General features: G+C 39.5%; 2 protein-coding genes across 2 annotated transcripts; one reads left to right on the forward strand and one right to left on the reverse strand.

The window, feature by feature from the left end:
* Positions 1 to 583: 583 nt before the first annotated feature.
* On the forward strand, positions 584 to 4,348 carry LOC136679014 (microfibrillar-associated protein 1-like). Its single transcript, XM_066657265.1, has 8 exons — positions 584 to 754; positions 1,645 to 1,861; positions 1,951 to 2,086; positions 2,596 to 2,783; positions 2,885 to 3,154; positions 3,400 to 3,559; positions 3,648 to 3,737; positions 4,167 to 4,348. The coding sequence occupies exons 1-8, from the start codon at positions 673 to 675 to the stop codon at positions 4,344 to 4,346; spliced, it is 1,323 nt and encodes a 440-aa protein (XP_066513362.1). The 5' UTR covers positions 584 to 672; the 3' UTR covers positions 4,347 to 4,348.
* Positions 4,349 to 4,793: 445 nt separating this feature from the next.
* On the reverse strand, positions 4,794 to 6,409 carry LOC136679016 (huntingtin-interacting protein K-like). The gene is made up of 4 exons (XM_066657266.1): positions 6,234 to 6,409; positions 5,162 to 5,217; positions 5,019 to 5,070; positions 4,794 to 4,933 (listed from the first exon to the last, which is right to left on the reverse strand). Exons 1-4 carry the CDS (start codon positions 6,393 to 6,395, stop codon positions 4,838 to 4,840), a joined length of 366 nt encoding a protein of 121 aa, XP_066513363.1. The 5' UTR covers positions 6,396 to 6,409; the 3' UTR covers positions 4,794 to 4,837.
* Between the last annotated feature and the right edge of the window lie 11,915 nt (positions 6,410 to 18,324).

The raw sequence follows: 18,324 nt of genomic DNA on the forward strand, positions 1-18,324 counted from the left end.
CCTCACAGACAGTCACCCGGAGTGGGAACCGTGCTGCCCTTATTCATTCATGAATGCATGAAAAGGCATTGTTCCAAATATGTATTCATACAAGAATATCTTAAATTAATAGTTCATTGATATTTACATCCTGTGTCCAGTTGAGTTTGTATAAGGGAAACAGCTTAAAATTAGATGTCAAATACTTAGATCTGAGTTTTTTAAACACCTCTGCGTTACTACTAGTCTGAATATATTAAGATGTTCAGCATCACTGTTGTATCTGATTCATTTATACCAGTGCAACACAACACTAAGAAACACATCAGTGTCACTGCAGTGCTGAGAAAGACCAACCACCCAAGTCATACCTGTTGTATGATGGTCCTGACCACTGAGGAAAAGAATGAATCTTATGCAGAGCAACATACAGTCTATAGTTTGTAGAACTGCAAACTGAATCTACATGACCACTGGAGCTGTAAAAAATTGACAAAAATGTGTGTGTTTTGTTGGTTTTAATGTATTGCCTGATCGGTGTAGTGTCTGGACTGTAAATCTATGGTAGGAACGTTAAAGCTGAGGTGTTGTTTCCGGAGGGACACCGATCCTGGCTTGAGGACGGTAAACAAGGAACGTAGCGCAGATTAAACCTTTTTTATTTATTAGTTCTGGTTTATTAACGGCTCAAAAATGTCTGGACAAAACGCTTTAAACGCGAAGCAGCCTCCAATCCAGTCCACAGCCGGAGCTGTGCCGATCAGAAATGAGAAAGGTAACGGACACATTGAAGCAACGCATACCAGCTTTGGTTCTTCTTCGAATATTCCGGTCCACCTTAAATAGCTTTGAGAGAGAATGGAACCGCTGCACCATTAAGGTGGAATGGACAGTTCCGACATGAAGTCAGTTTTAGCCTCGTGCTAAAGCAGCCAGAAATAAGGCAGTTTATGTTACGTGGAATTAAATCAACTAAATTATCAGTATTTTAAAAAGCCCTGATAACCCATTACATGTCTTTATTTGGAGATTTGCAATTAATAAGGTTCATACCGAAGTGTAATTTCAGAGATATCGTTTGTGAAAATGTTAATTCCACACAAACGCACTGATATTTTTGTTGTTGTTCTACAGAAAAACTGACCATTAAACCCACACGTCCTTAATTAAAAGTTGGTGATAGTAAATTGTTGGTAAATCAGGGAACATAGCGATAAGTTTCCACTGGAGACTCTTTCTTCACATTGCTCCTGTGCTTTAACAATGGTGTTTATGTCCATAACATTTTTTTGCAATTTATTGTAATATTGCAGCAATCGGGCAGTGTATTCATAAATATTTGATGGTTTTAAAATTTTCTTTTGAAGCAAATTCTCTTCCAAATTTCAGGTTCAACTTGGATTTTCTGATTCTACACAGTCAAACTTAACATTTAAGCCTGTTTAAATAATATTGTTACATTGTTTATTGTATAATATTGTTATGTGTGACAAAAACTGTCTGATTAGTTGACAGAGAGATTTTTCACTGACTGTGAATAAGTTTTACTTGACAAGGTTTTTTAATAAAATATGTCAGTGTTAAATGTTAACTGATAATCAAAAGTTTACACGTATTTTCTGGATATTAAAAACAGTTTATCTTTTTTCCCGTTTATCCTCACAGGTGAAATTTCTATGGAAAAGGTGAAGGTGAAGCGATATGTGTCAGGAAAGCGTCCAGATTATGCCCCGATGGAGTCCTCCGATGAGGAAGAAGAGGATTTCCAGTTTGTTAAGAAAGGCAAGGATGCCGAGCCAGAAATGGAAATGGAAGAGGAGGAAGTATCGGATCCTCGTCTTCGACGTCTTCTGAACCGTGCATCAGAAGATGTTGAAGAAAGGTATGTTTATTTGTGCTCTTTCTGTGGTTGTCTTATATTGAGTTGCAACTGTGTTATGCCAAATGCCTGTTTTTTTGTTCCTTTCTAAGGCTTGCACGACACAGACAAATTGCTGAACCAGAGCTGATTGCTGAGAGCAGTGAGGATTCAGATGAGGGAACCTGGCACCCTGAGCGTGAGGAGAGCAGTGAAGATGAGGAAGAAGAGGAGGAAGTGGATGATGAGGTGAGGTTCTCAATAAATTAATGTTAATGTTAAGACAGATTTCAGTAACCTCATTTCTTTGCTTTTTTGGGTTCAAAATGCACTTCAAAAGTGTCCTGGATTCAGCTCTTTTAGGGCCAGTTGTGTGTGCACAGCATTTTCAGTTGATCGAGATGGGAATATCTGTGGATGTGCATTAATTCTCCATGTTCAATACCAGACATTAGTTAGAGATTTTCAAATCCCCAATCACAGTGCACCAGAGAAGTGTAACCGCATGATGGTGCTGGAGCTCCATCAGTAACTTTGGGATGAGTCTGTTTGATCCAGTCCTATTACTAGAGAAAAGGGTGGAAATACATTTCACTCTTGAACTTATTTTGTGTGTTTGTGTGTGTGTGTGTGTGATATACACATACATACATGCATGGTGTTTACAAATACAGATGCTAAACTATCTTTAGGATACAATTAAAAACTTTATTGATCCACAAAGGGCCATTAGTGAAGTCTGTGTGTCATCTTTACAGGAAATTGAGCGACGGCGTGCAATGATGCGCCAGCGAGCTCATGAAAGGAAGAACGAGGAGATGGAGATCATGGAAGTGGAGGAAGAAGGGAAATCTGGAGAAGAATCAGAGTCTGAGTCAGAATATGAGGAATACACAGACAGTGAAGATGAAACAGAACCACGGTTAAAACCGGTCTTTATCCGCAAGTGAGTAGCCATTTTGTTGTCATATCTCTAGGCAGAGTGGTTTAGGGTTAAACCCTGTTTAATAGTGGATTATTTCTCTGACATGCCTGTTTCACTCTCAGGAAAGACAGGGTGACTGTGGCTGAGCGTGAAGCAGAAGAGCAAAAACAGAAAGAGCTGGAGGCAGAGGCCAAGAAACAAGCAGAGGAGAGACGGCGATATACGTTGAAGATTGTAGAGGAAGAGGCTAAGAAGGAGTTTGAAGAGAACAGACGCACTCTGGCTGCCCTGGAGGCCCTGGACACAGACGGGGAAAACGAGGAAGAAGAGTACGAGGCCTGGAAAGTCAGAGAGCTGAAACGAATCAAGAGGGACAGGGAGGAGCGTGAAGCGTAAGTGCTTTTCCTTTATGTTCTTTATGACTATGGTCAGAATTGACTTGCTCCAGGATACAGGTCACCACACTTTACAAAGCAGTTTTTGGTTACAGATCTTTAACTTGAATCAAGAAGAGTTGATCCCACTTGTCTAGAGTGACATTCATGACCGCTGATTTAGACAAGGCTATGTCTTTTATTGTTTCTGTTAATGCAAACCTCCCTGGCTTCTTAACCCAAATTTCCCTTGTGTTCTTTAGAATTGAGAAAGAGAAAACTGAGATTGAGAGATTCCACAATCTCACAGAAGAGGAGCGAAGAGCTGAACTCCGCAACAATGGAAAACTCATTACCAACAAAGCACCCAAGGGCAAATACAAGTTCTTGCAGAAATACTACCACAGAGGAGCCTTCTTCATGGTGACTGAAGCTAAAAGAGACTTTAATAACAGTTTTTATTTCCTCGTCTTGTTCATTGCTAATAACTTTTTGATCATTTCGATTTTAGGACGGTGAACAGGACGTGTACAAGAGAGACTTCAGTGCTCCAACCCTTGAGGACCACTTCAACAAAACTATTCTACCCAAAGTTATGCAGGTTGGTTTGGATTTGTTATTCTACTCTGTATGTTTCACTGTGACATCCTAAACTGGCTCAGAGTAAGCCACAACCTCAGAAGAATGTCAGCAGTTTTATTTGGCACCTCTTTGAAAATGTTATAGGACCAAACGTTTTATCAGACTGTTGTCACTAAAGGTGACAAAACAAAGCTCTCTTGGTTACTTCTTTAGTTTAGAAAAGGTTGTAAAACTGTTGGTCATTTACAGCTGGTGGACAATATCTAGTAGCTTTAAATCTATAGAAGAGTATGCTCTGTAAATATAACCAGGCATCATTTCTTTTGAATCAGTTTCCTAAGTATGCTAGTGGTTGAGTCTGGTAGCTTAGTTTAGGAATGTCATTATTGTCTTGATTTTTAACAGTGCAACAATTAATGTTTTCAAATGAATATCCTTATTATTTCAGGTCAAGAACTTTGGCCGTTCTGGACGTACCAAGTACACTCATTTGGTGGACCAGGACACCACCTCGTTCGACTCTGCTTGGGCGCAGGAAAGCGCACAGAACAGCAAGTTCTTCAAACAGAAGGCAGGTGGTGTCAGAGATGTATTTGATCGTCCGACAGTGCAGAAGAGGAAGACATGAGCGCAGAAACTGCTATATGGACTGTTTATACACTTTTTTTGCCCCTCCCAAAACCATGTGTTTTGTCTTTTGTTTTTTGTCATCCTCTGAAGCTGAAATGCTCAGTTACAGTGTGGCAATGAATCTTGGTTTATTGCATTTTTAGTTTTGTACATGTGATGTAATTCTTTACAGAAATATGTATACTTTTACTCAGAAATTTGTAAAAATCCAACTCCATTGTTATTGTTAATAAATTACTGACAAGTAGAAATGAAGTCCAAGATGTCCCTTGGTGTCTTGTCTTGTCTCACAATGAATGCTTACAAAAAAGGCTTCAAAATAACTATAAGTTGTCATTACAAAAAATGGTGGGGAGATGGTAGTGTTGCATCAGTGAACAGGCAGGAGATTTTATTACAGATGATAAAGTACAGTAATGGAATGAGTTCACTGCAGAAAGAGGCAGTCCGATGTGTCCATGCTACTGGTCATAGCTGAGCCATGAGAGTTCAGTTGGTTAGTGCGATCAATGCCTCCACTACATTGCCCATGTGTTCTCTTAAGCTGCGCTCTGCCACACCTCTGGGAATCTCCATCTCTCCCATCTGTCAAACAAAAACTTCACTTAGTTTTCAACAGAGCCTTCAGGACAGAGTTTGCTTTGAATACAAAAAACTACACTATACTTACAATAAGTTCTACATCCTCCTTCTTGATTGTGACTTTGGCCAGTTCTTTTTCTCTGAAGAACAATTGCACATGTTTAATACACTAAGGTATGAGAAATCATGAATAAATATAAAAACAAGATGGTAAAACAAAATCCATCTCACCTTTCCTGCTTTGCCTTCTGCTCTCTGGATCTTCTGTCGCCAATCACGGACATAGCCTTCAAAACACATGGAGAAAATAAGTTTTAAAGTTTTTTTCCCTAATTATACTTTTGCCCAGTTTGTCTTCCTGTTTGTCGTTGCCAATCCCACCCTGTTAACTAGGACCTCTCCAATCACACACAATGCCATTAACCTGGGTTATTCCACCAATACAGATGACCTCAACTAACACTAAAGTAATACCTCTGGACAGAACCCACTATAAGAGCATGCCAACTGATTAGCTGCGTTTTAACACCTGCAACAAGTGTTTACAAAATGTTTGTAATATGACAATTTCTACAATTTGTTTAAGTATACAAACAATGACATCAGTATATTGATTAATATTATTTTTTTCATAGTTGACTCTGGCCATTTTAGGTGATCATAACTCATTTTAAAGCCAGGTGCCCTTAATCTCAGTATTGCAGTGTTACATATGAAGAGTGGGACATATAAGTAGCAGGTGCTGAAATTGGCAGCTCCCAACAGGGAGAATGCTGCTGTTGTGTTTGGTCCTTGTGGTATTTTGTCCACTGACAGATTCAGACAGCCAGGGTTTCTTACATCACAGCCACAAAATCCCCTCACATTGCAGAACAGCTTGAAGCTATGTCTAAGTCAATTTTCCAGCACGGATGGATGAGTTATTTTATGGAAAATAAGAACAGGAATAGTTTTCAATGGTTTACTTGGGGGGCGTTAATTGCATCTTATCATCATACAATAAAATGTTGTCTAAATACGAAAGTTAATTGATTACAATACTCCTCAGCTTCATATGCGCACATGGCCATGTCTACAGTTAGCTTCAACTAACTCTCGGTTCCACCTTAAATAGAGTGGCAGTTACACTCATATCTCCCTGCTTTTATCGTCACCACCATTAACAATTATTGTTAGTATGTTTATTAAATAGTTTTGGTCGTAGTGTTATAATGGAACAGATATTCCGTGTTAAACACTTAAGGTGGAACTGTAGTTTCAGTGTCACGCTAACAAGGCTCCACAGAGACCGCCGCTGCCTCACCGTCTCCAGGTCGGAGCTGGATATTTCCTTCTCCTCCGCATAGTCGGTGACTCTCTCTAAGTCCGCGGCACCGCTGTCGTGTTTGCGCGGTTTTTCTGTGGGTTTCCCAGTGCAGTTTTCATCGGCCTCCAGGTCCAGATCCACATCTCCCTCCGCCGCCATTTTCACCACCAGCTACACCCGGAACGAAAAGGAAAGGGACACAAACAACCCGAGAGGAAAATAAAGCAACACCGTCGAGCCATAACATTAGGACCACCACTTGTTTCTACGTCCATTCACCATACAAGCGCATTTTGCACTCCTACAGCCTATTTCACCCTGTTCCTAAATTCCTGTTGGATCATTCTCTGTGCTTCAGTGACTCTAACGGGATGATAAAAATTCTCAGTGTTACTGCTGGACTGAGAATTGTCCAGCAATCTTAAATATCAGTGTCCCATGGCCAGCATGCAGTGACCACACAAACTGCAGCAACAGATGAACTATTGTCTCTGAATTTACATCTACAAGGTAGTCAACAGATATGAGTCTAATAAGAGTGGAGAGTGATTACTGTTGAAAAACTTCAGCAGTACTGCTGTGTCTGATCCACATGTACCAGTGCAACACAGACCAACCACAGGTCAAGTAATTAACACACCAAATATTGGAACTAAGGAAAACCTTTGGGTATTTTTAATATGTTTTCTACATTGTCGGTTTGATGCCAGCTACTATTTTTAAAAGAGTTTGAATGGGCATATTTACAGGTTTGTTTCATCTATGAAGCAAGACAACAGTCTGATATTTATGGGCTGCCTGACTCAGAGGACAAACCATAAACCACCAATAAGATTTTTTGATCCTCTTATCACGTAATAAGGTGAATTTGTACCACTTCTTACAGCTGCTCACTTGGTGGAGGGCTGAGCTGTGGCTCCTTATCGTTAAAAGGTACAAGTGCTGAAACTCCATTCTTTATAGGCCTGTTTAGACAGGGGAGAATAATTCTGTAGTGTTTGATTTTTCTGTTATTTTGACCAAGGCATGTCAGATATTTCATTAAAAATTATCTGAATAGTTACTCCTATTGAAGATAATATTCAAAGTTTCTGTGTTACAATACTATATTTAAACAACACTTAAGAACAGAAAAATACAAACAAGTGACATCTGACCAGCACAAAATCCAGAGCATGCATAACTGAGAAAATCTCATGCCTTATTTTAGTTTGTGTGTGTGTTTTGTGCTTTCATTTCCATCCATTATCTGTAAGTGCTTATTTAGTTCAGGGTCACGGTGGGTCCAGAGCCTACCTGGAATCATTGGGCGCAAAGCAGGAATACACCCTGGAGGGGGCGCCAGTCCTTCACAAGGCAACACACACACACACATTCACTCACACCCTTCACACCCACGGTCACTTTTGAGTCACCAATCAACCTACCAACGTGTGTAATCAATCTACCAATGTGTGTTTTCGGACTGTGGGAGGAAACCGGAGCACCCGGAGGAATCCCACGCGGACACAGGAAGAACACACCACACTCCTCACAGACAGTCACCCGGAGGAAACCCACACAGAAACAGGGAGAACACACCACACTCCTCACAGACAGTTACCAGGAGGAAACCCACACAGACACGGGGAGAACACCAACTCCTCACAGACAGTCACCAGGAGGAAACCCACACAGAAACAGGGAGAACACACCACACTCCTCACAGACAGTCACTGGAGCTGTGTGACTGTGACACTACCTGCTGCGCCACCGTGCCGCCCGTGCTTTCATTTTCATTTGTTTTCATTTGATATAAATTAAATTAAAACATTTTTAAGTTGAAATGTTAATCTAGAGAATTTAGTACCCATAAGTTCTGTATGTGGTGTAATACACCTACGCTGGCTCATTACTATGCAGTGGGTTCAATTAAATAATTTTTTAAATGCTGGAATATTCCAATTAACTAAGACACCAAAATGTCAATGCTTGGCTGTTTTAGTCTTTGTCTTACTTCTGTTTGTATAGTAATGATTTATAAACATTCCTTGTATTTAATTTACACGGAACTTGTAACACCTACTTTGTATTTATACCCAATGTCCATTTCATCAGCTTCACTGATCAACCAAAAATAACCAGCTGACATCATCCTGTGGGCGGTGTCCTGTGTCCACTGATGAAAGTCTAGAGGACGATCAACACAAACTGCACAGCAACAGATGAGCTATTGTCCCTGACTTTAAATCTATAAGGTTGACCAACAAGGTAGGTGTGTCAAACAGAGTTGACAGTGAGTGGACACAGTGTTTAAAACTCTTGCAGCACTGCTGTGTCTGATCCACTTGTACTAGTGTGATACACATTAACACATCCCCACCACATGGGTTTCACTGCAGTGCTGAGGATGATCCATCACCCATCATCTCTGTGGGGGTCCTGACCACTGTAGAGCAGGGTGAAATTGGGATATCGTTGCTGTCCAAAGAAAAACATTCATTCATTCATTCATTATCTGTAACCGCGTATCCAATTCAGGGTCGCGGTGGGTCCAGAGCCTACCTGGAATCATTGGGCGCAAGGCGGGAATACACCCTGGAGGGGTTCAAGTCCTTCACAGGGCAACACAGACACACACACACATATTCACTTACACACTCACACCTATGGACACTTCTGAGTCACCAATCCACCTGCAACGTGTGTTTTTTAACTGTGGGAGGAAACCGGAGCACCCGGAGGAAACCCACGCAGACAGAGAGAACACACCATACTCCTCACAGACAGTCACCCGGAGGAAACCCACGCAGACACAGAGAGAACACACCATACTCCTCACAGACAGTCACCCGGAGGAAACCCACGCAGACACAGAGAGAACACACCATACTCCTCACAGACAGTCACCCGGAGGAAACCCACGCGGACACAGGGAGAACACACCAACTCCTCACAGACAGTCACCCGGAGGAAACCCACGCAGACACAGGGAGAACACACCAACTCCTCACAGACAGTCACCCGGAGCGGGAATCGAACCCACAACTTCCAGGCCCCTGGAGCTGTGTGACTGCGACACCTACCTGCAGCGCCACCGTTAAAATAAAATGTTACAATCGACTTCCATTGAAAGTTAAGAAGGTTTTTTTCCTTCTCCTGTAAAGTTACTATTTTGCAGATACATATTTTTTTGGACAGCGACATTATGAAAGTATGCAGAGAAATAGGTGGACTACAGTCTAATTGTAGAACTACATTGGTTCTCTATGGTCTGTGTAGCTGATAAAATGGACAATGAATGTAGATACAAGTCAGGTGTTCCTAATCTAGTGATCGTTTAGTGTATATTGTATGTCGTTTTAGATTTTATATCTATGCTCTTTTGTGCTGTATAGCTCCTGTGTCATTGATAAAGCTGTATCTGAGCTACTTGATTCTAGATTTGGGTAAGGGCTGGGGGAATACTTCTTGTATTCTCCACCAGAGGTCAATATTTCTGTTTCCTTTTCTGTGTGGTTTTACTGTGTAATAGCAACTCAGAATCATATCATACACAGCAGTGCTGCTAGAGTTTTTAAACACTGCTCACTCTGTTAGACACACCTACCTGGTTAGTCCACCTCGTAAATGTAAAGTCAGAGAGAGTATGCACAGTTTATGTTGGCATGTAAACAAAATATATATTTTTAACATTAATTCTAAATTGCCAGCACATACGTAGACTCCCACGCAGGTCTTAACCACTATTTTAGATATTTTGTCTTTTAAAGAAAAGCAGACGCTCAGACAAATCATTTGCAGCACAGTTTATTTAAGGTCATAGCCAGAGCTTTCAGTTTATTTCCACTTGGTCTGAAAACTCTCAGGTTAAAGACATGTTTATAGACATTACTTTTAGCATTCAAATCCAAAAAAAAAAAAAATGTTGTGTTAATGAAACGGGAGATCGGCCATAACTTGCATGAATTGGTAATAGATTGGATTGGTATTTAGAGCAATTTGAAGCAAGAGTTAAAGGAAGAAAAATAAAGAATCTCAGTCCAAACTTAGCTGCTTGTTATAAAGATTTATGTTTTAATAAATGTGTTCATAGCCACACTTTAACTGATAAAGCAGTATTTCCAGCCAAAGCCCTTCATTTTTTAGCCTTGTGTTGGTACCCAGAGACATTGGTTCATCTGAGATGTACAGTTGTAACATTCGTTTATCACTTCTCCATGTGAAGGGTATGAAGTGCATCTAAAGACAGGAATGTAATGAATGATGTCATTCAGAGCCCTCTCTAAAGCTTTAAGCCGTTTCTTATCACGGTTATAAACTGAGTAGAACATAAAGGCCTTCCAGTTTTGATTAATGTCATCAAACGGAGGTAGACTGAATATAATTTCACTTTTAGCGGCACAGTTGTCCAAACAGGGTGAGTAAGTGGTAAAAAACAGCACACAGATGTTATTTTCCCGGGTCCTTTCACAAACCATACGAATATTTTTCATAAGAACCCATTCTTCAGCATGGATGTTATTGTTTGGCCTTGCTGCAATGATATTAGCCGTTGTTATGACAGTACGTTGATTGTTCTGTACAAAGTGTTGCTTAATGGCATCAAACTGTGATCCAAGCTCCATCTCAAATGTGTTGAGATTGGTGCATGCTCCTGTGTTGATGGTGATAAGGAATGAACATTCACCATTTAAGCCAATCCTGTGCACATAAACCAATAGATGGAGGCTGTGTAAGTCACATTACATTTACAACAGATGAGGTCACACCTGCCTGCGAAGGAACGTAACGTAGTAAACTCAAAATAAAAACAGCTATTTGTTTATTTATTAGATTCTCTTTCTGCCTTATGCAGTTGTGCTTTAATTTGATATATTGGATTTTTTGTCTGATAGCATACTAAACTTGGATATTATGTGAAACATTCAGCAAAAATTAAATAGAAAATACAAAAGTGGAATACAGTAAAACACTCCTTAAATATTGCCAAAATGCTCTCATCAGACCTCCCTGACCAACAAAAACCCCCGACTGCTCCCCGGGCGCCATGGCTAGGGCTGCCCACCGCTCTGGACATGTGTGTTCACTGTCCTCTAGTGTTCACTAGTGTGTGTGTAAATGTATGTTTCACAGATTGGGTTAAATGCGAAGAACAAATTCCTCTGTGTGCAAGCACAGTGGCCAATAAAGTGATTCTAATTCTGATTCTGATTGGTCAGAACCACCCATTTTACACTGAGCAAATGATACAATATGTACAATTTTACACTTTGGCCCCTAAAGTAACAGATTAAATTAATTCAAATGAAATATCAGATTTAGTTTCCCTGGGGCTTTAATACCCACCTGTGCATGTAACACAGATTATAGATATTATTGTCTTATACACGTGATTAACAGACTGCCACTGAACTGGATTTTTAAATATTTAACATTATTCACCTGCACATAACAACTGACAGAAACGTACTTACCTGTTCATTGCTAAAAGACGCATCTGTGCTAGAAGGTTTGGATCAATGGCATCAGCTTTGACAACAAACAGGAAAATGAGGAGCAGACTTTTCATTCCAGCAGACACCTGAAATACAGAGCAAGTTAGCACAGATCAGTGTCATGGTGGCATAACAGGTAGAGTCACAATCACACAGCTCCAGGTTCAAGGGTTTATGGGTCTGAGGGTCTCGGGTCACTGTCTGTGTAGTGTTTGGTTCTGGTGTTTGGTTCCACCCACAGTGCAATGTTGGTAGGTGTCTGTACAAAAGTGTCCAAAGCTGAGTGAAGAAGTGACTGGGTGAGTGTGTGGAATTGTCCATAGGTGTGAGGGTATGAGTGGGTGTAGGTGTGATGCCCAGAGGTGGACTGGCGCCCCATCAAGGTCGTGTTCCTGCGCATTGGCTCTGGACCCACTGCAACCCAGGATAAACAGACAGGTGTTACAGACAATACATGAATAAGCACATGGTAGGTTTAATAAATAATTGAAAACTATCGCCTACACTGATAAGAAGGTATCAGAATAACACAAAATATAAAGATAATCTGAAAGCTGCACAAAAGCTACTTTTATTTTTTTAAAACAGTGTGAGAGAAGGAGAGATTTACCATGGTGCCAAAGTACTGGTCTGTGCTGATGTGAAGTGGTTCTTCAGTTGAAAGAAGTGGTGAAACTGTCAGACTGTCACGCTTTTTAAAGAGCACCAATATCAGACCAGCCCCCAGTGTTTTCATCTGACTACTTTCAATGAGCACAAGCAGTGATCAAACTGTACTACACTGTTGTGATAAAGTGTTGGTTTATCCACAGTAACTACTCTGAGTGACATCTCATCATAACCACAATGGTTAGTCAGTACTTCTTGACTTGTATTAATCTTTGGTTATATGGTATGGACTTATTATATAAACATATATACCTTTTCACTGTCAGAACAGAACTGTGTATCTGAGTTTTAAATGAAAAGAGCTGCAATTTGCATTTTTTGCCCATATTGGGTAACACTTTACAATACTGTTTGGTTGTTAATAGGTAACTATGCAGGGACTAATGATTAGTGCAGCATTAACACCTAAATCACTCCTATTAACTACCAAGGAGTACTGATTAATTACTCAGTAGGTGATACTAATGGTAATGGTAGGTCACTATTAAGTAAACAGTAATTACTGAACCGCGACCCTGAAATGGAGTAGCGGAAAAGATGATGATGAAAATTACTGAGTCTTACATAACTCCTGGAGAACTACTTATTAATTATGTCTCCATCAGAGTAACTACTGATTAACCACTGGCGACATCAACATCTTACATGCCACATGGAGACCTATAATCTAAATGCATACTCCCAAAAAAGTGCTCCTCTGAAGACCTCCGGATGATATAGACGAAGTAGTTCTCCAGGATTTATGTAATCACTACGACTTTTTTTTTATTAGGACTTAGTAATTATTGTTTACTTAATAGTGAACTAACATTACCATTAGTTCACTGTTACCTACTGAGTAATCAGTACACCTTGTGTGTATATATATAAATATAAAATAAGTCTATACCAGATTAACACGAGTCAAGAAGTACTGATGAGATCATAATTACAGATTACAGATCAGTTACCGTGGATAAACCAATCATTTATCACAATAGTGTAGTACAGTTTGATAATCACTTGTGACCATTTAAGGTCTGATATTTGTGCTATTTAAAAAGCCTGACAGTTTGACACTTTCAACACTTTCTTCAACTGAAAACACTTCACATCAGCACAAACCAGTACTTTGGCACCATGGTAAACTTCTCCTTGTCTCACACAATAAATAAAAAAAATAACAAGTTCCTGCTTAGTCCCTGCATATTAACTACCAAACTGTATTGCAAAGTGTTACCCAGTATGGTATGGTAAGTGGTCTAAAATGGGTGAATGTTTTTGTTCTGGAAGTCAGTAACAAGAGAACACTGTGTGCACGTAATGAGGTGTGCTTACTGATTGTTTTATGAAATGAGCAAATGTGAACATCTTTCTTTGAAAGAGAAAACATAAAAGTGCTCATGGAGGCTGTTAACACACAAAACAATTGCAGAACCTATTCACCCCACGTATAATCTGTAATCTTTGTTTAATCAAGAAGCAATTATTACAATTACAATTAATTATAATCACCCAATGAATCGTTATTTGAGGAACAATATTTCAAGCAGTCGTAGGGACAAGTAATGTACACTCTTTAATATAAAGGTGCTAGAAAACCTTATTTGAGCATAAGGAACCAATTTTGCTAATACCTTTACATATGTAAAGGACCTTATGATGGAGTGATTTGTTTTTAAACCTTTAAAAGGTTCTTCACATTCACACATCTCTTGAACAAAATGGTTCTTTAAGCAACCAAAAGTGTTTCTTCTTTGGCATTGCTTAAGGAAACCTTTGTATTCTAGAGTGGCATTAAGCCCCCAGCAATGAGCTGTAGGACAGTGAAACTGTGTTCTCTGGAGTTATGAGGCATCAGTCAGTGCCCCTGGAGGAAGCTGGAGAGGTGTTAAGATCCAAAACTTATCAGTGTATCACATGTAGAATGCTATTAAACCCTCTCTAAAATATTTCAACATCTATTTCACCAGAAGAGTAGAGGCTGTTAATACCAAAAAGTGGGAATTAAAATGTAATACACTTGATTTCAGAAGAAATGTTGTATTAGTAGGTGTCCACAAACGTTTGGATAGAAGAAGTACTCCCATCTATTTCTGTAAGACGTGCACTGTTTAAATTCACAATCTTCCCTTTTCTCTTCACAGAGACAGTGAGTGTTTTCCCGCCTCCAGCCTCCAAAGCAATCCTTCAACTTAACCCTAATCAGCTTAACAAAAAGGAAACCTTTCCAGCCTGAAAGACAACACCTACTGTCCAGTCTGAGGAGGTGTCAGTCTCGCTGCTGTGCTGGCGAACGTGGGAGCTCTGCCTGGCACCTAAGGAATGTTTCAGGAGCTCGATACACACTGTTACCCCATCATCATCTTCACCAACCTCTTCATCCTGCTGTATGACTGAGCTGTGAACTCGGAACCTGCAGCTCTCCTCCGAGTGGGACAGGACAGTGGGAGTGATGTGCTGCCGCTGCTGCTGGGCCCAAGTAAGTAATCAGCGCATTCAGGTAGAATGAAGTACATTCCCATTATTTACACTGGGAATTATAATGAACGAAATGATTAGTTATCGATCTCTTAATCTCTTACTATGGGTTCAGTAAACTCCACATTTTTTAAGTTTAAAAAAATGTAATATACAACACTTTTTTACTGTAATTTTAAAATGTAAAATTTGTGTTTACTAGATGTTGTGAACGGTGATTAAATAAATGTAGAATGGTCTCTTACAGAGGACTGTTTAATGTGTTGTTAAAATGTAATCATTTCAATATCGTATCAGTTATTATTAGAGAATATAGAGATATGGAAAAGCCCTGTTTCCTGTGGAACTCCATGGCAGCTCATTCAGAACTGTCTCACTTAATATGGATGTTAATTCCTCATCACCTCATTAAGAAACTATAGCTTAAAAGATTCTTATGGAACTGTCGTGATTTGCATTGTCTGTCAACAATTGTGCTTGTGTCTGAACAGCTTGTCCAGTGTCCCCCTTTTTCACACAGCCCCCAATTATCAAATAAAGGCCTCCAGCCATCCCACGTTTCACTGAGCGAGTGGAAGAGAGATAGTGGAGGCTTGTTGTTTACTTTAAAAGACCCTAATAGGTTTAGAGATGTTCATGGCTGCGTGATTTAGCCAACCAAAGATTACAGTCCTTAAATTAAACTGGGCTTTCTTCTGTTGATGTGACAGTTTTGGCAAGAGTGTTAGAGCTACTCTGGGGTTGTGCTGTTCTGTTTCTATTCTGAATTTCCATTAGAACAGAGTGTTTTTTCCTTTTGTTTACCTGGGGACTTGAACATTTTGTACTTGCCTGAATGTTAAGGAATGAAAAATAAAATTATAATTCATCTCATTCTTTCCAACACTTTCCTGTGTGGTAATGAAGTGTTACAGTAGCTGCATCTCATTACATAACAATATTAAGCCAATCAGGGTTTGGAACAGTGAGTTTGCTGGAAGCGCCAGTGATTCCTGGGCACCACTAATTCTCTGCTTCGTTCTTAGAACTGTACAAAGTAGACCATTAGTCAGAACGGTTCTGCTGCTTGAAAATCAAGCTTTAACCGTTTATACTTTTTAACATTTAACATTGTGTATGGCTTTCTAATGTATGATTAATCAATTTGCCTTTGAATTTGAACGTCATATTTATTTCCAGTTTAATTTGCACCAGGTTTTCAAAAATTGATATCCAAAGCCCACAGCTAATCCCTAAGGACATTGCACTTGGGCCATGAGGAGGACGTTATCCTAAACCCACCCCAAAACCCAGTGAGAGATAATCATAATAATAAAAAAAATGTCCTTCCAAAGTGTTTTAAGAGACAAATAACTGTAGAATCTTACAGAAAGTTTTAAATATAGTTGCCTCTCCAGGTCCCTAGTGTCCATCCCACCGACGGGATGATGAAACTCTTTATTTCTACTGGTGTTAATCTGCTGGTAGAAGAATCACAGAGCAAACGCATTCATGTTCATGCTGTGTTCAGTGAAACAAATCAGATTAGAATCTGAGTTTTCTGTGGGCTGCCATATCTGACATCACATTATTACTGCTGCACAAGTCTTTCTGTTTTTGGAAGGGCTGTGTTTACATCTGGGTTCTTTAGAGTGGAGTGTGGAGTGATAAGAGCTTATCGCTGTTTATTTATTCAGAGTAAAGTTAAGGACAGGCTATATTTTTATTATATTACTATTCATATGAAACAGGGGTTCATTCATTACATATAAATACATGCAGAAGAACAGTGATACATTATTTACAGAAGAAAGGTAATGAAATGGCAAAAATTGCAGCTGCCTGTGGCCTGTGGCCTGTGGATAGGGGTTCATTTGTACACTTTATTCCATATAGACAAACACTTGTGGGTGCACATCTTCTACACAAAGGATTGTTCTAAAAATTATAGAAGACTGTGAACAGTAGCATGTTCCTCACTATAATTTACCTCTTTGTTTTGTTTTGTTTTGTTTTGTTTGTAATAAAACTAGCATTTCTTGCAGGTTTCAGTTTGTATTTAAAATGATAATGCCCACTCCATCAGCTTTAAAAAAAATAATATGTTGACTCTGATTTCATGCTAAACCCACACGACCATGCCTGTGTATTTGTACGAACTGACGCTTAGAGTTTACACTGTACATGTGTTACACACACTCTGTGACAGCCAAGTGAGTCCAACTGTGTCTGCTGGCTGGACCCTGCCGTTTGGATTAGTGTGTCAAACTACGGCAGAGGGAAGGTCAGTCAGGCTGAGACAAGCGATGAAAAACTCCAGGATAATCCCACACACTGACCCAGATATATCCAGCCCAACCTACAGCTGTGAAGTGAGTCATACACACGACTTTACTGTACAAACACACACTGTAAACCCTAATGTTCAAAGTAATTAGCTGGATTGAGTGATTCTAAGTTAAAATATATTAATAGTTGCACTCAATTTAACAATTCAATTAATTTAAACAATATCTTCTTTTTGAAACTGTATAATTTTGACTGAGCAGAGTCCTGTTTGTGGTTTTTTGTTATGAGTTTACGTGGCATGGCATCTGAAGTCACAGACATAGGAACACAGTGCAGGAATTTTCAGAGATGGCAGATTGTCTATGGTTTATTTCAGTGTGAGGGCCATAACAGGTAGAATCACTCTCACATAGCTCCAGAGTCCTGGGGTTGTGGGTTTGAAACCCGCATCAGGTCACTGCCCTGAGGAGTTTAGTGTGTTCCCCCACAGTGCAAAAACACACGTTGGTACGTGGACTGACCGTGCAGGAGTGTGCGTAGGTGTGAGTGTGTGGTGCCCTGAGATGAACTAGCACCTTGGTTACAGACAATGAATGAATATATGGTTAAATTAATTACTACTTAATACTCAATACTTAATAGTATTGAGTACCAGAAATACATATTTTTTAAGTCGTATTAAGCATTAAATTAGGTTTTAGAGACTTAAAGTAACTCTGTATGCATACTTCTGACATTTGAGTATATGAACTTAGAAATCTTATGGCAAATCTTATGGAAATCTTATCTTAAAATTGATTGCCTTATTTTTCGAGTTCTGCACTTATTCAAGTTTACAGTGTACTCTCAGAGTCTCCCATATTTTACATAGTCATTTGCCTACTTCTCTTTGCCCTTTAAACAGGATGTTTTTACTATGTTTTTAAATGCTGTGATTATAAGGGGCTCCCAATTTGTTTTGACTGCCCCTTATAGTTTATCTACATATGTGCTAAATGTTAAAAAAAAAAAACCTGGTGAAACACAGAAACATTGAGCATCCGTGCTGGGGTTGGCCTGAAAATTAGGATCAGATTGAGTTTAGGATTGGGATTTAATGTTAGTGAAAGACAAGCTGATCATCCTCTGAATATCTGCAGAGACCTCGCAAAATAAAGTGTTGCACATCCTCCTTTAATTAATAAATATATTTTTCTACTTGCAAAGTTGCAGTT

Source organism: Hoplias malabaricus, chromosome Y (assembly GCF_029633855.1).
Source record: "Hoplias malabaricus isolate fHopMal1 chromosome Y, fHopMal1.hap1, whole genome shotgun sequence".
In the NCBI taxonomy this organism is placed as follows: Eukaryota; Metazoa; Chordata; class Actinopteri; order Characiformes; family Erythrinidae; genus Hoplias; species Hoplias malabaricus.